The following is a 23,962-nucleotide window of genomic DNA, read 5'->3' on the forward strand; positions in this document are numbered from 1 at the left end:
TCATTTTACATACATTAATTATCATTAGTGTACAATGTACATGTAGTAGAGGGATCATCTATTCCTTTTCATACTTTAAAAACAAGCAACACACAGTCAGTCTACTATGACTGCTATAATAAACCCCCACCCCCCCCAAAAAAAAAAAAAAAAAAAAAAAATAGAAATAAAATAGAATTTAAAAAAAAAGAGAATAGCTCTTGATCTAAAGGTATTCTTAATTCACCACATAAACTATTCATCTTGATTTAATCGACTTACATACAATCAACATAAAAATTGCCCTATTTATATTTTAGTTCTGAGCATGAATTATTTACTAATTGATCTGAAGTCCTAACTACAGTGATTACATATATGAAATGCTATTACTATTTTATCATTCATCAGAAAGGGAGGATCAAACATGCAATTCTTGGTGCAAGAAAGAAGAACCTGCTCAAATCAAGCCCCATTTTAATAGTAATTCATTTTCACACATGCTATTGGGCAACATTGCCTTTGCACATGTGTGCACACAGGGGCCCATATTCACAAACTCTAATAGGCAAAGTTCACCTGAATGTGTACTGTTGCCAATGCAAGTACACATACTTCACAATTTGCTGCATGACGATCATCAATATGGGCCCCCTCATACATTTCATCTACTCACTCATACATTTATCTGATATACACAAAATATAGGTAAGAGTTTTCACAAAGCTCTGCAATGCAATGAGGTATATAAAATCACAAGAGCAATACAAACATACAATTATCAATGGAAATAGAGTAGCATGCAATTAATCATACCAGGGTCATGTGATTGATTCAAATTGGTCTCAACTATGGAAAGCCAGCCATGTCACAGTCATCTAGAATGTCCGAACAGGATGCTCTCTTGAGATTGTGCATTATGAACGTACATCAATGGACAATGAATACCCCTTCTAAATGACACAAATTATGGCATTTGCTGACTTTCCATATTTGAGTTAGATTTGAATTGACTGCAACCGCTTACAATGGTAGGGCCTTAATGCACAGCAAATACCACTGGGTGGGTCAATGTAAGGTGAGTTTTTGACGTCTTCATATTTTCTTTTTTGAACCCTTTTACATGTGCTTTGGAAATTATTATTTTAATTCTGTGCCTTTTCTGAAGACCCCAAGGAAGGATAGAGATTTAATTGTGTACACTAAAAATGAGGAGTAAAAGATACCAGAGGCTAAATCACATATACAGATACCTTAACTATTTTTTAAATAAAACATAATTGCAGTTTTCTTGTGTGTGTGTGTTTTAATGCAAATCTGAAGGTCCAACAATCATATGGAGTGTACTGAAGAAAAAAAATGTAATCCTGACATTCTAACATAAGCACACAGACAGGTTTAATACAAATTTCAACATAACTGTAGTCCTGTTTAATGCATTTTCTTTCAGTCATTAGGAAGAAATATTTTGGTGTTCCATGATTTGACAAACTATTTTCACCATCAAGTCTGGATGCTTTGTTAAACTGAGAACCAAGATTTATAAAAATTACAAAAACACATCACTTTTTGCTTGCTAGTAAATTACGATTGCTCTAAAACATTAACATTTTTCTACGAACCGTAATTTGTGATTCACCCTTTTTTGTGATCACTTTGAAGATCCATTCTAACATTTGGCATGGGTTGAACAACAAAAAAAGGCAAAACAAAGTTTATGTAAACAAAATTATAACATCCAGTTAAGAGGCAAAAGTAATTCTTAGAGACATTTCTCATACTTTTTTCTGATAATGCCCTCTAATCATCCATAGCATTCTTCAAATCATCACATATAAAAATATCACAAAATAAAAGAGGACAACAGTTAACAATATGAATATCAAATATTCAATAATTATGCATTAACGACTACAGAGTTTAAAATAGCTGGAAGGGATCACAAATTTATATAAAAATAAGGTCATCATCAATGCATTTGATGAGACATATACACATACAAAATAAACCAAATGAGGGGTTACATATATTTTGCAATTAATAACTGATATATCACCACCTGTTGGTTAATAGTTTCACTTGGTGCCCACACGTTATAACCAACCTCTTGGAAAACACTAGGAACTGGTTCAATACTTCTCCTTGTCAAGGAAGTCACTGATCCTGTATTCGTAAAGGAGGTTAAGCTATGACCTCTTCACCCAGCGATACCTAGAGATATATGCTTGAAAGTAAATATTTTGCTTTACTTTAATAGATAACTATCCTCTGGAAATAAAAATGAACAGACCTGAAGCATATCTTTTCCAGGTAGTCAATGTTCTCCTAATATTGAAGATAAAGCTGTGTCTCTCTTGCACTTACAGTAAAAATAAAGTTGTCTTTCTTGCACTGGAGATATCTATCTAAGTTGCTACATATCCTTGTCCACTACATCCATAGTCTGATTAATGATGATGTTGTCCTTGCTTTATTTACAATGGGAGGAGTCAGGTGAGCCGATCAGTTCCAGTAATGAACATACGCAGGATTTGGTTGACAGTCAGAATTAGTGCAAGATCACTTGGAATAGTCACAACAGGAGAAGCAGCACACAACCTCTTACTGTTTCAATATTTGTATCAAAGCCATCAGAACATGGAAGCATGAACCTTTGCAGTTTGGCAGTTAGGCATTTTTAAAAGTGTTAAGAAGCTTTCGTTGCAGCTTCTCGCCACTTTCAGTGTCTTCTTTTAAAATTTTATTGAGTTGTTGTAGTCAAGAAGTTGTTGACTGGCTGTCGTTACGTGGGTGCCGATGATGAGGCAGCCCCTGTTTGGTGTAATCGGAACCACAACACAAATTCATCAAGCATCACAGGCCCTGTAGGTAAACAAATATGACAGCATCAAAGACTAAAACTTTGTTGATTAATCCTTCAGAACTCATTTTAGGATTAGAAAGGATTCAAATCTAAACTACATAAAGTTCTCTTCTAAATACATGAAATTAAAAATAAAACAAGGTGATTTAAATCTTGCAAAAAGCTTCAGATTTTGACATGTGGTAACATGCATTCTGGAATGAACATTTTTGCAGGATGTCTATGAGGTCTAATATAAACAGATATTGAGGTTTAAACTAGTGCTGTAGCCGAACTGTAACCGAACGGAGGTTCGCCGAACTTGGCACTTCCGAACTGGACGGAACCGAACACAAAGGCTTGGTTCGGTATAAAATGCCAAGCACATTTGTAAACTGCCACTGGTCACAGATTAGTATCACTCTTCTGAAATATTCAAATAAATAAAAAATGGGGGTAGAAATAGAATTCTCAATAACTGAAAAGATCATTAAGTCAAAGCAAAACAAAACAAAGCCATGATCGCGTTCTGGAAATTATTGATCTGGAAGTATATTGCCATAATCGATCGTAGTTGTAATCGGTCTCAATTAATTTGTATTTAATAAAAGAAAATAAAGACGACAAAATTTTTTTCCTCCTAACTGACAAATTAATGGTAAAATTTATTTTTTACCTTCTGATATGTCCAAATTAATAAGAAATGAGGGTAGAATAGAATTCTAAATAAAAAAATAAAAAAATTTCAAAGCAAAGCGAAGAAAAGACGCCACGATCGCGTCTGGGAATACAAATAATTGGTCTGGAAAGTTGAAACAAAACAACCTGCACTCAGCTGCTATTAAATGGGTACCAGGTAGGACACGAAAGCTTTTGTAGTATGCCTAGCAATTGAATCTTGGAACTCTTGTTGGAGAAGGTGCATACATTTTATGCGGGCATGCCAGGATGACCGGGGTAATAATATATTTGTAAAAGCGCTTAGACTTAGAGACATTGTACCGATGTACTAAGCGCTATATAAAAGCGGATTATTATTATTATTGTTATTATTATCATGGTAAAATTCACATTCCGAATATAAAGTGTTCTTCCAAAGTCAACATTTTCTAGAAAGTGGTTTAATCTTGTCAATTACAGAAAATAAAAAGATAAATTATCAGTTCTGTCTTGGTCCTCAATGATCGTCTCCGGGGGATTTCACAACACTGAAATTCACAGTACAGTCCCATGTACTCATTTTCGTGTTGGAAATGTGTTTGACGTCACTTAGCGTTGATCTTTCAGGACCAAGAATGAACTGATAATTTACCCTTTTAGAGTAATTAATTGACCAGATTAAACAACTTTTAAGAAATTATGGACTTTGGAAAACATTTTGTATTCTTTGGAATATGAATTTTACCAGTTTAATAGCAGTTGAGTGGAGGTTGTCTGTCTCATGGTCCAACATACCCAATCAACACTCCAATTGGGATAGCTGTGATTGCTATGACATTGTAATTGATCACAATCATATCTACATGAAATAATCCTGAAAAAATATTCTGTTCTTTGAAATTCTGTTTCTATCCTTATTCTCTCATTTTCATTTTTTTTTCTTTGGTAATTTTATCTAATTTAAAATGAAAATGGAAAGGACTTTAACTATTTTATAGAAAAAACAAATTTTAATTCATGCAACAATTTTTATAACCATTCTTTTCAAAAACAAAATTTGTTTCAAGTATGTGACAGACGTAGGTTACGACGAATGTTACATGGTTCAGGGCAGCGATCTTTTTTTTAATGTTGCTGTAATTTATTAACCAAAGTTCAGAAAAAAAATCCTGAATTCTGCCGAACCGAACTCGAACATGCCGCCTGACTTGCAGCATTAGTTTGCACAACAAAGACCAATTGACTTACAGGCACCATCTTCATCATAGTTACTGAGGTCAGGTCTAATGGCCCTACTGAACTCTAGGATATTGCACCACTGGTCCTTGTTGATCACTTTATACTTGGCCTTGTCAAGGAATTGGTGAAACTGATTAAACAGTGGCCATTGACGTCCAAGTAGCAACGTCAGCATGGCCTGGGCAGTATCTAAGTCCATACTACGTTGATCTTTATTAACCTGTCAGTAGGATATAGCACACACAAAAATGTGGAATAAGTCATGTACATTAATATAAATCACTTGCTCCATTGACTAACTCTCGTTCAAGACATTTCAACACCCTTTTATTTAGATTATTAATTACATCATATTCTAAAGGTACCATCTGAAAACCACATGCTTATAAAGACAGCTTGTAATATTTCCATTGGGCAGTCTATAAATGATATACAGCTATTCATGTCATATTCATAAACAAATAACCACTCGCTACATGTGGATCCCATCCGATGGTTTAATATGAAGTGGCAATGTTGTTGCTCTAATAAAAACTCTTCAATATATTGGGAATATAATCTCAAAATGAATTGCCCATAGAAATATTTTGTAAGTTTTTATGTCAAAGTAAATATACGTGATACAAATAAACACCTGAAAAAAACATTCAATTGCCAGGCAATACAGATGATTTATAACTGGCAGTCACAGCTGAAAAATCCAATTAGATAAAGATTTATGATCAGGGGTACAAATAAATGACTGCAAATTGGAAACTTTTCTTTTAATCTTTAATTCCAGAGTAATAATAAAGAGTTTAATTGGACAATTTTCATTTGACTTACCCTAGCAAAGTCATAAGCATATCTGTAAATCTTTTTAAATGTTGCAGGTTCATCTAGAAGTGCACGTAACGACTCTAACTTTCCCCTGAGTTTTTCTGTGCAGTCAACCCTGAAATAAAATGACCACAATGAGGTTTAGTGATTTATAAGTTACACAGACCTTTACACAGTACACAAGACTAATAGCTGTTCTGTTCTTGTGCTAGATTGAGAGACTCTTATAATGATTTTCATGTTTTAAAATAGTGGAGTGAAGTCCTAGTCATTTTTTTTTAAATTCTTAATGTTGCATTTAGATGCTTATCAATTACAAGAATTGTAGTCTTCACAGGTTGGACTAAAAATGACTGAGAATCAAATTTTGAAAACAATCAGGCCACCACTCATACCTAAAGTTGTGCATAACTTACGGCTACATGAAAAAAACACTCATAATTATTATTAGGTACATTTGTTATGAGAAGCAAAATCAATTCCGATTTCACCTTTGGTTTGACTCAATTACATGATTAAGCTAGGTAAAAATTAAAATTTGGCAAATTTGAACTTTTACTTACACATGACCTTTGGCCTACGAAGGCGACTTAATACTAAAAGTAATGTTAAGGCTACAGCAAGGTATCATCAAAGTACAAAGGCAAACAAAAGGGTATAAAATCAAACAATAACTAGCAATATATTTCAGATGGTTAATAATGGGTATAAATGTGCCATTGACTTTTAACATACAAATCATAGATGATGTAACGTCATATTAAGTCAAATCATCTGAATTGTAGTGATTTCTATTTTGTTGCATAGATGAAGATGAAGCTTATATCCAAGCTGTGAAGGTACTCACTGTAACTTGGTCATGCCATTCATCCACTCTGTTTGAGTGAAGAAACCCATTTGTTCAGCATCTAACATCCAGGCAATGACCAGCATGACTAGATTCTCAGGCTCTACTCCAATATCTTCACAAAACTTTTCCATACCATCAGGGCCTGAAAAACAGCAATAAAAGACAGATGGTCACTGTGATGGTAATTAGTGGCAAAGACAATATTTCTGTTCTTTTACTTATACATGTAACAATATTTATTTTACGATACATGTATATGAATTGATTCTCACAACATCTAAAGGAAACAAGGTGGTTCATGAACCAGTTTTACCTGATTTTGCAATCAATAAAATATGCAAAATGATACTTTGATCCCTAGATGACGTTTGACCCCATCATCAACAGCATACATGTAGTATCACCCAAAGATCATTGGTACCAAGAGTAAATACAATTGATGAAGAAATAAAGAAATGAGAGCAAGTTGAACAAAAAATTGACCTTTTGACCACTAGATGACCATTGACCAACACACATGTGGTATCACCCAAGAATTATTTGAAACAAGTTTGATTATCAAAACTGATGTAGAAATAAAGAAATGAGAGCAAGTTGAACAAAAACTTTAAAAAAGGATGGACATGAGCTCACATTTGACCTTTTGACCCCTAGATGACCTTTGACCTCATCACCCTCATGGACATGGGTATGTGGTATTACCCAAGGATCATATGTACCAGGTATGAAATGTACTGCCAAATTTCAACTCTCTATTTTCATCTACACACCTCAATAGATAATACTCAATTCATTTAGTTGTTTCGTTGTAAAATAGAGATTACTTACCTATTGAATCTGTATCTGTGTCCATATATTCTCTAAACCAATTCTGGCATTTCTTGAGAGAAAAAGGTGCTTTACTATGATGGTGATGATGGCTGGTCAAAGAACTGCTATGAAGATAATTTTTAATGCTGTAAAGGAGAGATGATAATTTGAGGATAATAATAAGAATAACAATAAATACAATATAGGATTTGCATAGCGCAAGTAACCACCTTGCTAGGTGCACAAGGCACTCCTATATTACCCCGGCTGTTAAGCTAGTCTACCGATCCCTGTGCGCACAGGATAAATCAAAATTACTTATGATGAATGTTCAAGTGGGCATACTGGAAAACATCCAAGATAAAAATATCAGCAAATCAAACGATATATTCATAACGATTATACATCGCAGCAACACAATACATAATAATAGAAGAAAGGTAAGTGTAAACAGAGAAAAAGAGAGAAAGTGGAGAGAAGAGAGATGAAAAGAGCAGAGAAAAACAAAGAACTAGCACATCAATGATGTGGAGCTCATCCGGCATCTCGCAACAAAATTTAACACAATTTTAATTTCAGCCCAGTTGACACTGTAGTGAATTACATTGGTGACATAAATTGAGGATATAGAATTGAAATTGATGAAGAAATGACATAGAAGCATTTTTGTGACCTATGAATAAATTTCATATAAATTAAGCATAAATAATTTTCTAGTCAAAATTTCTAAACTCTGTGTAGAACCTTGGTGAACCTCATGTAGCTCTCAGATGGAACAAGAATAAAGAAGAAGAGGAATTTTCTGTGATTTATGAATATATTTTGCATAAATTGGTATAAATAATTTTGAAAATTTCAAAATTCTATGTAGAAGTTTGGTGAACCTCATGAAGTTCTACCAGATGGAAGAAAAACAAATCAAAATCGGTCGACGATTAAAGAAGAAGCATTTTATCTGAATTTTTAAAAATATGCATAAATTAGCATAAAATTTATGAGTTTCAAAATTCTGTGTAGAAGTTTTGAATCCCCCACCTAATGCTATCATATAAAGCAAACAGAATTGAAATCAGACTTGAAATGATGAGAAGAAGCATTTTGAAATCCAGTCAACAAATAAAGAGGCATTTTCTGTGATTTATGAATTTTGCATAAATAATTTTCTACTCCAAATTTAAAAATTCTGTGTAAAAGTTTGGTGAACCTCATGAAGCTCTACCAGATGGAAGAAAAAAAAATCAAAATCGGTCAACAAATAAAGAAGAAGCATTTTATGTGAAATTTTATAAATATGCATAAATTAATTTCGCATAAATTAGCACAAAAATTGTTCTAGTCAAAATTTCAAAATTCTGTACAGAACTTTGGTGAACCTCATAAAGCTCTACCAGATGGAAGCAAAAAATTCAAAATCGGTCAATAAATAAAGAAGCATTTTTTGTGAATTTTGAAAAATGCGCATAAATTAGCATATTTAATGAGTTTCAAAATTCTGTGTAGAAGTTTTGAATCCCCCACCTAGTGCTATCATATAAAGCAAACAGAATTGAAATCAGACTTGAAATGGCGAAGAAGTAGCATTTTGAAATTGTGGACGGACGACAGACGCCACGCCACGCCATAAGCTCATCTGGCCCTTCGGGCCGGATAAGCTAAAATGAAAGAGTGGAGTGAAGAAGGGGGGGGGGGGAATAATGAGAGACAAGGAGTTTCAAAAGAGAGGGAAGGTGGGGGAGAGAGATAAGTCCATCACAAAGAGAGAAGACTCAATCGGAAAGAAACCAATGGGACATTGACCATTCAAGCAAATAAAATTAGAGCCCAACTGAGTTTTAATTAATAAATATTAAAAGTTTTCAATGGTTTTTGTCATTTAGAAAAGAAAACATATCTCAACTTACCTCTCCTTGGACTTTTTATTCTTGACAAGATCTTCTGCAGATGAAGTTCCTCTTTTCCTCTTGGGTGCCATGTTTGAGTTAGGTAAAGGATGGTGAGGTTTAGATGTAAAATCTCCACCACCACCCAAGGTCTGAAAGAAACATAGGATTCAGCATCAAATGATAGGTATTGATGCATGTAGCTATTACAGAATTGTCTTGCATTTTTCTGGGTACTTGGATGCCAAGTTAATAAATTAATGGTAACTTGAATAGAAACCTTTGTTTGTCAATTTGGTGATGCTACCATGGTACAAGTAGTTACTTTGGTAGCTGCAGTGGACTACTAGTGTATTTTCAATGAAGTATAATCTTACAATCAATATGAATAAATTTTATAACCTCCACTACTTACACACATTACTACTACCATCACCACCACCACCACAATTTCTTGTTAAATAGCAGAAAGTTAGATAGGCAGTTCATTACAGGCTGCTTTCAAGAGGTCCTGGCTCATTTATATGTATTTGATTTTTTTACTTTGTAACTTTTGAATTTTGAATTGAATTATAACTCTTTTGAAATAAAAATATAGATTTCCAGAAGTGTGCATTAAAGGACTTATCACAAAGAGAGAGAGAGGGGGGGGGGGAGAGAAAGAGAATGTGGTATTGAATACTTGACTCTATCTATTCTATTCCAAGATTTGTTCTTACCAAGCGAGTGAATCGCTGGTGAAGGTTGGGGTTTGAAGCTGAGGAGTTTGGGTAATCCAGGGCGGACAGGAATGTTTGTGTGGTGATGAAAATGGAATGGCTCACAGCATCATTGGCAACTGAAATGTCATTTAACCTTTAAACAGAAAAAAAAAAACAATATATTTTAATTCATCATGAGGACAAATCACCTGACCCGATACTTAGCTGATGCACACACTTGTTTTGAGCAGTCATTAATTATTAGACCACTATTTTATTGAGCTCCCATTAATTATAGTGTCATAATTATTTCCAAAGTTGTAGAATACAATGACAGTTCTGAAAAAAAGTATAATCTTTAAGATACACTATATCTTAACCATATAAACCAAGATGTAACCTTCAATCATCCTCACAACATCTAATTACTGTTCCCTCCACAAATACATATAGTCAAAGAGCCCTTTCTTTATCTGCCCCTGTACTCTGGAATTCTCTACCTTTAAATATAAGAACTGCACCATTCTTCCCCATATTTAAATTAATGCTCAAAGCTCACTTATTTTCAAAATAATATTTATATGTTCAATATATTATGTTGTTAAATATTGTAAGTTTTCATTTCATTAGTGATGTAACTTTTATGTATTGATTTAATTTGTTCTAATTTGTATTTAGTATTTGAGGATTAAGGTTTAGGTTTATTGCATAATTCATATAAGGTTTAATGTATAATTTAGTATTTAAATATATTTTGTAAAGCGCATAGAGAGTCTTGTGACTATTATGCGCTAAATAAATTTCAAATATTATCATTATTATTAACTATTAACCCAACCACAACAAGAGTGCCGCTAAGGTGAGCACATAATATGCCCGCCTGTAACGCGGAAATTGGAGTTATTGTTCAAGCAAGAAAGGTGGAAGGTGGCGACTTCACCTTTGACCTTCTGACCTCAAAATCAATAGAATTCCTGGAATCTATGCTAGTACCATACACACCAAATTATTTGAGCATAGGACTAGGTTAAGTTAAACTAAAGTTATCGCATTTAAAAGGACTTCAGAAGGGTAAGATGAGAGGATGTCACTCTGACCTTGACTTTTGGACCTCAAGATAGAGAGGATTCCTGGGATCCATGCTAGTATCATAAACACCAAACTAAATGAGCCTAGCTTAAGTTAAACTGAAGTTCTTGTGTTTACAAGGACTTCAGAAGGGTAAGATGGAAGCAGGTCACTGTGACCTTGACCTTTTGACCTCAAAATCAATAGAATTCCCGGAATCCACAATATAATCATACACACCAAATTATATGAGCCTAGGTTAAATTAAACTGAAGTCACTGTGACCTTTGACCTTTTGACCTCAAAATCGAGAGGATTCCCGGAATCCATGATATAATCATATACACCAAATTATGAGCCTAGTTTAGGTTAAACTGAAGTTATCGTGTTTACAATGACTGCAGAAGTGTAAGATGAAAACATGTCACTGTGACCTTGACCGTTGACCTTCTGACCTCAAAATCAATAGGCTTCCTGGAATCTATGCTAGTATCATAATAATTATAATAATCATTTATAATCAAATTTCAAATGATTCAAAACACTTAATCAAGTTTTGAAATAGGCAGTCAAAAAATGGCAAAAAACACATTTTTGCCATTTTGACCATTCTTTGGCAGAAAATCTCCCTTTTTCTGGAAATTTTATTCGGCTGTATCTCGGCAACCAATGATCAGATTTTAACTATCTTGGTGTCATTTAAAATCATATTCAAATGCCTTTTCACTGGCCATCTTGAACATCTGAATAAGATAAATCTTCATATCACCAAAATCGGCTTTGTGAAACAGTCGAGCGATATCTCGTTTTTATGTAGAACGGTTCTACAAAAGACCCTTAAAGTAGGGATGCCACTCGCGCGCTGAGAAATTCCTGCCAGTGCGTGCTGCTGATGGTTATCCTCACAAATTCTTGGCAGGAATGATAAAAGTTATTCCAAAAATGCAAAGATAGTACACATATAACAACAAAAACAATGATACTCACGTTAACCTGAAGAAAAACTCTTTCAAGTTCTTATATTTTCATACCCATTGCTGACACATATTTCAACTACGACTTCGATGAAATCCTAGCATAATCAACCCATACATACGTAAGATCAGCTGATTCCCATTGATCAAGATATCAGGACCAAAGAATTTGATCTCAAGCGGGGGGGGGGGGGGGGGGGATCAGGATGTGAAGGGTATTTTGAAACTCTATTAGCGACGTGATCATATTGCCCAATAAAATTTTTTTAAACCCCATGTCAAAGTGGAACATTCCAAGTTCATGTCCTTGACAACGAAAAAATCCCAAGGGCAGGCAATTGGAGTATGGAAGAACAGAACAATGTCTATCATTGATAGGTTGATTAGTACTAAGGAACTTTCATCAATTTTGCTTGTGATTGCACAATCCTGATTTCTCACACTTCATACCCAGCCATTTTCATGATGATCTGATAACTTGATCACTCTGCTATTGGAGATAAAAACCAGGTATGCCAATTTCACTTTCTAAGTAACCGAGTACGCACATTCTCTCGTATGAGCCTGTGTGTTATAGTGAATGACTTCTGGGAAAAAATGGCGACCCGTATTGGCTTGCGAAAGACAAGTGTCAATTTTATGTGAGGACATGTTTCCAAAATCCATTAACATCGCGAAATCGCCAAAAAATCCACTTTTTGAGACCCCTTGTTTCTTAAAGGTCAAGTCCACCCCAGAAAAAGGATGATTTGAATAAATCCAACTAGCAAAACGCTCAAAATCTCATCGATATCCAGTCACATTGTCTACGCGGGATATGGTCTTGGTTCGTGATCGGATCGCTCCAGTATCGATAAAAAATTATCGAGACTCGGCAATTTCATGCATATTCACGCGACGCTCCGAAACCCGGACACCAATTGGCTTTGTACACGATGCGATAGACTCTACAAACTCCAACGAACACGATGCCAAATCGACGCTAATTCGTAAGATTTTGACCGAAAAGCAAGAAGTAATCGAAATTCACTTACCTGTGCGGTATCGGTGAGAAAATAGATCCTGCGAGAATACCTTTCATAATTCATATAAAATATAGGAAAGTGAAATTCTAGGTCGATTTTGGTACGAGGTGATAGAGAATTGCACACTTGTTTTGGTGGAATACTGTGTGGGGCTATGGAAGGCTTGCAATGCGCATGCTGACTATATTTTCATTCATAAATTGGCTCTCGGCAGTGGCTGGATGACGTTATGTAATAAGCAAAATGTACACGCCCGCTAGCGTTGAACGCACTGCTACCCGTTCTATACAATTTGCCACTGTACAGTAATGTTTACATACACTATATGCAAGTAGATAGCAAGAATATCGTTAGACCAAAAGCTTCAGTCTCTGTATTTTGGTTGTTCCGCTGAACTGCGTTGGCTCCACTCACCCATACATAGACTGAAGAGTTGTTGGCCCGTACGTACAGCCAACGTATTAGCAGTAACGTTAGATCTAACATTCGGCGGAAACCCGATTTTCGGATTGTTTTTTTGTACATAAAATGTCACTACACATTATCAAAAAGAAAGTACATTCAAACTTACGAAAAAATATATAAAATTCAGAAATATTGTACCTTAAACCGCAGTTACTGCTAATTCCTTTCAAATGATGATCGATACATAGTCATCTTCGATCCTTTTGTTGGTCAACGTAAGTTGCCATCTTGGATGACGTCATCATCCTTACAGACGTATGTACCAGTCGCTATATATCACGATTTGTGCCGCTGCTTTGCGCTTGTAGATGTGCGTTCGGAACGTGTCGCTCACATTGATTGGCCAGGATATCAAAAATTTAATCGGAAAGCCTTGATAAAAGCACAACACGTTGAACGCAACACACGGCTGCCATTTTTTCCTCTCCGGCAGAAAATAAAAAAAATAAGGAATAAATCTTCGGTAACGTATATTTTCTTTATTTTCTTAGAACTATAAAGTATCAAAAGAAAGATTAGAGTCTAACAAAAAGAGTGGGCCTTCGTTCAAGATAATATAATGTCATTTAGAATTAAAAAAAAAAAATCTGGACAAAACCTGTCCTCCGAATTGCTGACCTGATTTACACATGCAGGCTCGCACTAACACACTACCGTTGGTGAATGGGGATTATAGCACCCATGGGTGCATCTCTGCCGCCGTGTACAGGAAAATGAAGGCACGGCGCATTCAACAATTCAACACACTCGCACAGACTTAATAAGAGGATTTACAGAATGAAATCCTCCTACGAAACTTACCAAACGATGTGAAGTCAATTCCTCCTAATATGATGAATATCCCTCAAAAAGCGTCATTTAAGCGTTAATTTTTCTTCTCGTTGACCACAAAATACAAAGCAACCTTGCGAGTTCTCAAATTTTTTGTCTAATGAGCGAAAGAGGGCGCACGATTTATCTTCATATCAAAGACACTACAAGGGAAAGACTAGGCACAAAAACTATCGTACACGTAAATCGATGCAAAGCGTTACACAAAGTCGGCAAAGTGTCCTATCTTTTTACTGTAAAGACTTGCGAGGCTTTGTTCAAGGTACGTAGAATTTTCTATATTTTTTGTTTAATTTGTCATCGCTTTGAATATTTTCCAAAACATATTATCGTCAGCAAAAATAATTTAAAAAGTACGTTTTTTAAGTTATTGCATTTATTGGTGTCTCTATTTTATCAAACAATCATTGGAATTGCGCATACAATGAATAAACAAGTGGAATGCCTCTGGCCGTCTCACCTGCATCACGCGATTCAATATAGCAGCAGTGCTGATTTTGAAAACTACTATAACTCGCACAAGATGTTCAGTGATACTTGGTTACTCTTATTTCCACGTTTTATGAACTAGACCAATACACTTATAGAGATATGATGGCAATTCAACAAATACCCCCAACGTGGCCAAAGTTCTTTGACCTTACATGACCTTTGACCTTGATCATGTGACCTGAAACTCGCACAGGATGTTCAGTGATACTTGATTACTATTATGTCCAAGTTTTATGAACTAGACCAACACACTTTCAAATTTATGGCTGTAATTCAACAAATACCCCAATTTGGCCAAAGTTCATTGACCCTAAATGACCTTTGACCTTGATCATGTGACCTGAAACTTGCACAGGATGTTCAGTAATACTTGATTACTATTATGTCCAAGTTTCATGAATCAGATCCATAAACTTTCAAAGTTATGATGGTAATTCAACAGATACCCCCAATTCGGCCAAAGTTCATTGACCCTAAATGACCTTTGACCTTGGTCATGTGATTTGAAACTCATGCAGGATGTTCAGTGATACTTGATTAACCTTATGTATAAGTTTCATGAACTAGGTCCATATATTTTCTAAGTTATGATGACATTTCAAAAACTTAACCTTAGGTTAAGATTTTGATGTTGATTCCCCCAACATGGTCTAAGTTCATTGACCCTAAATGACCTTTGACCTTGGTCATGTGACATGAAACTCAGGCAGGATGTTCAGTAATACTTGATTAACCTTATGGCCAAGTTTCATGAACTAGGTCGATATACTTTCTAAGTTATGCTGTCATTTCAAAAACTTAACCTCAGGTTAAGATTTGGTGTTGACGCCGCCGCCGCCGTCGCCGCCGCCGCCGCCGTCGGAAAAGCGGCGCCTATAGTCTCACTCTGCTATGCAGGTGAGACAAAAATCTAGTTTAAAAAATACCGACAAGCTGAATTAAGGTTGTGAATTGTATTAGCGCCACCAATAACCTTCCTTTTATTTCCGTCGAAGAGACATGCGAAGCAACTTTCCAGGCCGAGGTAAGCGATTTTTCTCTTTTTTTGCATGCTTTTTCCATGAATAAGATTTGTAAAATTGAAAATGGAATGCTTTTCACCAGAAAAAGCCCTGGTGAGTAGCGGAATGAGTTTCAGCTAACATTATTCGCGTTATGAAGCGATGTTAACTGACAACTCTAAAATCCATACTGTAAACACGTACGTGGTGCGAGGTTCGTATAACATACTAACCTCGCAATACGTGTGAGTGGATTATAGTAAAATGTCAGAAATTGTTAAATAAATCCCCAGAAACAACGGTTATTCCTGTCTAGAATATCGTCAAAAGTAGGTACCGGTACTAGAAGTAAATAATGAATAATGAAAAAAAGCCTCATGTCTTTTGAAAAATTTTCGGACGCAAATCTAACTTAGTAATACTAAACTTCAGTCTCGATCTGCCATTTTGTTACAATTCATAACAAAAATGGCCGATCGAGACGGGGGTAGAAGGAGAGAACTTTTCGTTTTTTGAGGTTCCAGTCTGTGCCCAGATGTCAGGAAACTGCCACTCGTTAGACCTTCATCCATATAATCGTGGTAAGTGCATAATTTCTGTTTTCACAATTCATTTGGAGAAATATTTAGACCATAAATCACCCTAGTCCTGTGAGTATGGTAAAATACACGGTAAGCCCCTGGGCTCCCGCCTGCTGCGCGGGTTAAGTAATATAGTGAGTGATTGTATTACCGACCGGCCTTGTATTACCGAACATACGCATCAGAAAATAATTCCATACGCTCAAAATTTTGCGACATCCTTCCAAAGAGAACTTGAATAGAAAGATGATGAAAAATGGTCAAAAACACATTTTCAAAGTCCTAAGGCCAAGTAAAAAAAGATAGTAGTTGATCGTCCGGATTTTTTTAGAGCAGTGATGAGGGAGGTCCTTACTATTTGCTATCTTACTATTTATTTTAAAAACAAGGAGGCATTTTCTCGGCCCGTTTTTTTACATCAGTGATGAGGGAGGTCCTTACTATTTACTATTTTTTTTGCTATTTTTTATTCAAATGATTGTCAGACCATGTCAAGCTCGAATTATGTGATCGATGCATGCTCAATATTAATAATAAATGAGTAGAAATATATATATGTATAGATATATATATATATATATATGCATAATATATATATATACAATTGATTGGAAATCTATGGAAAATGTATTATGCGATAAAAATCTATTGATGTATTACTGATGTATACCGGTACTGTATTGTTGTAAAACAAAATGTTCATGTCAAGTGAATGATTTAAACATTATTCTATTTTAAAGGAGAACGAAACCTTTGAAACCAGCTGAATCCATATAAAAGAGAAAAATCAAAGAAACATATTGTTGAAAGTTTGAGGAAGATTGAATGAATAATAAGAAAGTTATGAGCATTTGAAAATTGAGATCACTAATGCCATGTAGATCCTCCCATTGGCAATGCGACCAAGATCTGTGATGTCACACACGTACAACTCCCTCATTACTTTAGTACTTATTTCACTTATATTCTCACTTTTATAGAGTCTATCACAAGGTGAGGTGTTCTCTTTATGAGAGGACAAGTACAGAGGTTTCACAACATTATATCATTGATGAATCGTTTGTCATATGATTAGAATGAGCAAAAAGAGATGTTTTGGGGTATATTTTCAGTGTCCAAAACTGGACAACTCTCCCCTTTTGGACACTGAAAATGTACCCCAAAACATCTCTTTTTGCTCATTCTAATCATATGACAAACGATTCATCATTGATATAATGTTGTGAAACATCTGTACTTGTCCTCTCATAAAGAGAACACCTCACCTTGTGATAGACTCTATAAAAGTGAGAATATAAGTGAAATAAGTACTAAAGTAATGAGGGAGTTGTACGTGTGTGACATCACAGATCTTGGTTGCATTGCCAATGGGAGGATCTACATGGCATTAGTGATCTCAATTTTCAAATGCTCATAACTTTCTTATTATTCATTCAATCTTCCTCAAACTTTCAACAATATGTTTCTTTGATTTTTCTCTTTGATATGGATTCAGCTGGTTTCAAGGGTTTCATTCTCCTTTAATATATATGTAAAAGTAAAAAATGCATTGGGGGGTCATTTTTATTACCATGGAGCCATGTTCAGTTTTCCAGAGCCAATCTCTTTTTTAGCTCTGGGCATGGTTTCGCATCGCAGTTTCCAGCTGCTTGTATATTCGTTTACACAATGTTTAATACTGTTCAATTTTTATTCATTTTTTCAATTGATATCAAATGTTAAATGATTATTGAATTAATTGTTAATTGTTCACATAATGTTTATTATTTCAATATTTGTAACTGTTTTGTTAGTGTTAGATCTATTTACTAACTAATTTTTACAATTGTCCATCAAATTGAATATAGCTCAAGGAAGAATGAAGTTTATCAAATTTGAACAGAATTGGCACTTACTGGAATCCCATTAATGATTTTCAATCTTGATAATGAATAACCCACTTGAAGTTAAGTTTTGAATATTCAATGCATTGCCTGCTGACGTTAGAAAACTCGCCAGAAAATTCAATTCATTTCACAAATTCACATGTCGCGCCAGCAGTCAATCACATCATCCCAGCACACATGCATTCACCCAACAGAGTCACTGTAGTCACAAGCACGTAACACACATCGAAGTACAGGCGCTATCACTCACCAAAAAACCCCGCTGAAATACAAATTACGTCATTAAAATTGATTTATCTGCGCCATATTTTCAAAGCACGCGACGGATAAGTTCAGATTCAGGAAGCGGGGTCCCCGAAAATGCACTAAAAATGAAGAAATCCCTAATCTTTTCCGAGTTTGCAAACTTTATTTTCTCGCTAATTTATGATGGTATCTTCAAAATTCCAATAAAAAATCAAATCATAATTTTTTTCCTTCTTGCAGTTACGGCGATATCGGACTTTGCAATTGTTTTTGAAGTTGCGAGAGAGATCCCAGAGCACATGAGAGCAAATCGCTCGCCAATATTGTGAATTTTTTTTGCTATTATTTAAGCAGCCATAAAAATAGTAAATATCAAGAAAATTAATGCTGCAATCAAAAGGGGAAGCTGACGCGGACGAGAAACATCACAATTTTTTTTTTTTTTTTTTTTTTTTTTAGCCAATTTTTGAAAATAGTAAATAGTAAAAAATTTCATGCGGCGGCCAAAATAGATGCGCGCGAGGACGATCAACTACTCTCTTTTTTTACTTGGCCTAATATTCTAAAAATAATAAAATATGGTCAAAATAGCTCAACAGTGATTTTGCAGTTTTCTCAACGTTTCCATAGAAAACACACGTTCGGTAATACGTAGACAGCTGGCAGCCGTCTGTTTCGAGGAGTTTTTCAACATTTTTTTATTTTTTTAATTTCTCCTCATACACAGACGGCTCGCTAGCGTGTTGCCACCATTAGGGGAGGTACAATGCAAATTCCCCCCGACGGGGCTCATCGATTTTTGTCTTTATTTCATAAATATATATGAAAATAAATGGACTAATATGCGAATTAATATTCCCTCTTGGCATTAATTGCCAAAAACGAGGGAAAAAATAAAGTTAAAAGGAAAAAAAACAGCGACTTACCTCGGCTGTCGTGTAGCTCCTAGTTCACTCGTTCATCCGAAGTCGATATAACACACAAACATATGCCGTTGGAAGAACTACCGGGTCAACTGCGTATCAAAACCATTGGCCAATCAGATCATCTCTTTTACGTCGGGTTTATGAATACTAAAATTCTAGATGTTTTTTTCCCTTTTCCTTTATCTCTTTCTCTTTCGTTTTCTCTCTTTTTTTTTTTACTTTTCTTTTTATTTTTTATTTCCCCTTTTTTCTTTTGTTTCTTTAACTGCTCCTTTCTTTTCCCCTTCTGTAATGTGTGACGTAAAGGTCATGGGGCGGAGTCTGACTTTCGTCGGCCACTTTTTCATGAATTATTCATTACCAAGATGGCTGCCCACTAGTCCGAGTCGCAAGTGTCAACTTTCAGAGTTAATCCCCTGATTGCCAGTTTTAAAGCGGGAATTTAGGGTAAGAAACTGTCGTTACTTGTACATTTTCAGCTATAGGTGCATATGTATGAGCTTTTGGTGGAAAATATCGCGGTATCGAGGAGAAAAACAAAAAAATTAGCGGTGGCCATTGAGCCCCTGTACAGACGACGGTTTAACTTCGGTCTATGTATTTGGTGAGTGGAGCCAACGTAGTTCAGCGGAACAACCAACATAACAGAGACCGAAGCTTTTGGTCTAGGTAATACGATACCTTTTTCAAGTGACCAAAATATTTCATATGCGAAGAGGGGTCCAATTGGAAGCTTATATTGTAAAAAGGAAAACCGATTTCGGCAAAATTTTCATATATTTATATTTTGTAGGTAATTGTGTATTTATGGTGAAAGTTTGGTGAATTTCATGAGAATAATGTATTTGATATGATTGAATTCATGAAAAGTGTTTGGTAATACGATCCACTACCATACCTTACTTCTTATGGCCTAAAATCGATTCTTAATACCGTTCCTATGGACACTGGCCACTGCGCCTACTCTCCCGCACGTATCGTTTGTAACTAATATGCAATATTTTTAATGTGCGCAAGGTGGTCGGTTTCAAAAGAGGTGGTCGATATGTGGTGGTGTCACTATATTACAATTACAACACTTCAATTTTAGGGGTGGCATCCCTACTTAAAGTTTCATGCAACAGGCCCCAGGGCCAGGCTACCGGCGGCGGCCCAGCTCAAACAAATGTCGGCTAACGCCCTGGGGCCTGTTGCATGAAAGGGTCTTTCGTAGAACCATTCTACGTAAGAACGAGATATCGCTCAACTGTTTCACAAAGCCGATTTGGGCGATACGAAGAATGGTCCTTGGAAAGACACCTCCAGACATGTCCTACGTAGGCATGATCTTCTTTGCACACCGCCCGCCACCGTCGGCATTGAGAGAAAATGCGTTTACGGCAAGCCACACTGACATATCACATTTAAACATTTTTTGGTGTTGCACACTGATGCATTTTATCTGTGGCGCCAAGTTATTTTTTTTTATGGGGGCTAGTTGTCATCAATTTCAGGTCGTCTTTTTGCACGGCAAGACGACCAAAAACGGATGTCATTTTAACTTCTCCGGGGGTAATGTAGGCCCAAATATTTTTTTAATATGTTTTCTTTTATTCTCCCTCCGTCCTATCCCCACACCATTTCCATTAATTTTTTTTAAATATCGAAATGGGCGGCACTATATCTCTCTGACCCCTCATGCTTTCTCATAATTAAACAACATGAAAAAAATTTCTTTAAAAGAAATTATGTAAGGTAAAAAACTTATTTATAACGTTCAGCAAAAAAAAAACATGATACAAAACTGAAATGTTAAACATCAATCATTTATTTTTATTTCATTTTCATTATAATTATTATTTTTTGCTGAGATTAATTTTAATCAATGAAAATTAATTGTCGGATTTGGGCTAACTAATTGAGATGTGAAAAAGTGAAACAAAACAAAAAATCTGCAGTAACAAAATAGCTAATTGAATTTAAGATACAGATTAGGCCTATATCTTACGAATCCATCACAATCATTACAGTGAAGATAAGTTCATTAAAGAAAAGATTATGGAAAGTCCATACGAAGAGGCGCATTTTAAATCGTAGGGTATGCCCCTTTCGGCCCCTATGTAATGGTTAAGCAATAATGTAGTCTCTACTCCTCAACTTTGAAATGTTGAACATATATATTTTTTATATTCTTACACCTTATATTCTTATATTAGCTTCCAGTGATCAACTTTAAAGATGACCTTTATGATCATTGTAATTTTTAGCATTATTTCTGTAATTAGTATTTTTCCATTCGGATTGCACACCTTTTTCTATGTTTTAATTATCATTGGAAAGCACTACTTTATCCACTTGGACATGTTTGCAGCAATTTTCATATTTTCCTTGTCTTCGGTTATTCATCATGCAACTGAGGTATGTTAATTTATACTCTAAACCAGGACTCACATTTGTATTTCTTGCGTTATATCTGACAAATAAAATTAATAAATTAGATTTTTCACAGGCAGCCTCTCATATTTTCCTTTTTAGTCTCATGCAATCAGACACTGTTGATTTTGTTTACTCCATTCAAACCCTATTTTTTCCTCAACAGATAACATATTAACGCATAATTTGCAAAATCATCATGTATTCTATAAAAATACAGAATATTGAATTAATCAAATGTCGAAATTACTTAGTTAAATAAATTTTATGTCGGACAAGGGTCTCTTTCGTTGAAATATCAATGAAAGGTGTCTCTAAAAGGACACCGTGTTCGAAATAAGGGAAATACTGAAAATTTCGATTTTATCCAGTTATGTTTGTGAATCTTGATTTTTTTTCTTTTTTTACCTCATAAAGTAAGCTCCATACATCAATTCTTCAATCAGTAATACATAAAATTTAATTTGATCCCCTTTTATTGAAATATATGATTTTATGAAAATTCGTCATTCCGAAATAAAAGGTTCAGGTGACGATGAAGACTAAATATTTTTCCGATACTATCGATATCAAACGATGTCGCGGACTTGAAAGACAAATTTGCCTTCGTGAAACGGAAAGCGCTGATTTGTCGCCAATCTTCCTATCTCGGAAGAATGGTCCTAGGACGTTCCTACGTATCGCTCATCTCGTCATGCAACAGGCCCCTGGGCCGGCCGGGGAGGAAAAGTGCCGGTGCCTCGCCTACGCTACGGCATCACAAACGTTCACACACACACTACACACACTGCACTCGCTCCCTGCGCTGCCCGTCACCCACACTTGTCAGTCAGTCGGGGAATTGAGCCGAGGCGCAGGCTGGCTGTGTGACGAACACCGTCGTCGTCAGTCACGACGATGTTTACGTTTTATAATAGACGTATAATCACAATCCATTGGCTTAAACTACCAAAAATTGAATTGTATTACTTTCGAATTCAAGCAGCAAATGACTATACTTACAAAGCGTAATTGGATTTATTGACAAAGCTAAAATCCTAATGAATTTCCGTGGAAGATCTTCGCCCATGTTCGCCCGGTGTAGCTCGCCATTCCCGCACGGCCTGCGCATGCGTCTTTCCGGCGAATTTGCCTTACAGTAAGAGCACCGGTGATTGGTCAAGGTGAAGCGCCTCAAAGATTTGGCCAATAGAAACCTTGGATATGTCACAGTGCAATTGCAGAAGACATTCCTGTATTTCATTGCGTGATTGATGTATTTGCGATCAGGTAAGGGCGCATAATTTCATTAATATTTTCCATGTTTATGAGCTTAGGACGTACTTATCGAACTATAAATATCAAATAAGTTTTTAAGATATATTTTATTGTATTTGAAAAGCTGATGGAATTATGCAGAATAGCAAATATCGCACATAGATACGGAACGCTGATCCCTGGCAACCGCTTTTGATAAAATGACACGAAAATGTACGTGTGGGACTGTACATTCATGGTTTGTTGCGAGTAAATAAATTGTGAGGATGGGGTTGGATTAAAACTTATGGAGGTCAGTGAATACATTTTCCTCATTAATGCTATGGAGTGGTCACTGAGTGCTAGGGTAGGCAATGGCACTAGATTAATTAGACAGCTGGCAGCCGTCTGTTTCGAGGAGTTATGCCTTATGGCGCTAATGCAGTTTCGCACTGCCACTGCCACTGGCCGATTAATTAATAATACCAGCATAGCCATACTCATACGCACTCATACTCATAGGGCCTACCTCATCACCAATAGTCGGGCAATACTTGTTCCCAAATGTCATGACAAGTCTCTCAGTCACATTTCGAGGTCAATATACCCACCTCTTTTCCAAATATCGGGAACGGCTGTATTTCATTTTTAGCTTTGATATCGATGTCGTTCGAATCCTCAGACACCACTTTGCGGATCGCTCCGGGGGATCGCTTGGATTCGCCGTGCGCCGTAATGTTGATATGGACTGAAGTTATGCGACCAAAAGATTCGCCTGCAGCCTGCTGGCAGATTGTTCGCCACATGTTCGCATGATTTGGTTGCTAACTTCAGTCCATATCAACATTACGGCGAATCCAAGCGATCCGGGAAGTGATTCGAACAACGACATCGAGACCAAAGCTGAAATACAGCCGTTCCCGATCGCGATATTTGGAAAAAAGGTGGGTATATTGACCTCGAAATGTGACTGAGAGACTTGTCATGACATTTGGGAACAAGTATTGGTGATGAGGTATGCTACTATGCTGGTAATCGG

At 35.9% G+C, this 23,962-nt stretch overlaps 3 protein-coding genes across 3 annotated transcripts in view; 1 reads left to right on the forward strand and 2 right to left on the reverse strand.

Annotated features, from left to right (window-relative positions):
- The window catches only part of LOC129260877 (sister chromatid cohesion protein PDS5 homolog A-like), a 62,274-nt gene extending 39,487 nt beyond the window's left edge, over nucleotides 1–22,787 (reverse strand). Inside the window, exon 1 of the mRNA XM_054898869.2 lies at nucleotides 22,690–22,787. The gene's annotated coding sequence lies outside the window, so the exon portion shown is untranslated. The remainder of the gene's footprint in view (nucleotides 1–22,689) is intronic.
- LOC129260876 (DCN1-like protein 5) lies at nucleotides 972–9,928 on the reverse strand. Its single transcript, XM_054898868.2, has 7 exons — nucleotides 9,799–9,928; nucleotides 9,101–9,231; nucleotides 7,218–7,345; nucleotides 6,387–6,531; nucleotides 5,546–5,654; nucleotides 4,730–4,940; nucleotides 972–2,841 (listed from the first exon to the last, which is right to left on the reverse strand). The coding sequence occupies exons 2-7, from the start codon at nucleotides 9,169–9,171 to the stop codon at nucleotides 2,762–2,764; spliced, it is 744 nt and encodes a 247-aa protein (XP_054754843.1). The 5' UTR covers nucleotides 9,172–9,231; nucleotides 9,799–9,928; the 3' UTR covers nucleotides 972–2,761.
- Nucleotides 22,788–22,883: 96 nt separating the features above from the next.
- The window catches only part of LOC129260875 (cytoplasmic dynein 2 heavy chain 1), a 76,818-nt gene continuing 75,739 nt past the window's right edge, over nucleotides 22,884–23,962 (forward strand). Inside the window, exon 1 of the mRNA XM_064114544.1 lies at nucleotides 22,884–22,956. The gene's annotated coding sequence lies outside the window, so the exon portion shown is untranslated. The remainder of the gene's footprint in view (nucleotides 22,957–23,962) is intronic.

This window comes from Lytechinus pictus, unplaced genomic scaffold, assembly GCF_037042905.1.
Source record: "Lytechinus pictus isolate F3 Inbred unplaced genomic scaffold, Lp3.0 scaffold_19, whole genome shotgun sequence".
Lineage (NCBI taxonomy): Eukaryota > Metazoa > Echinodermata > Echinoidea > Temnopleuroida > Toxopneustidae > Lytechinus > Lytechinus pictus.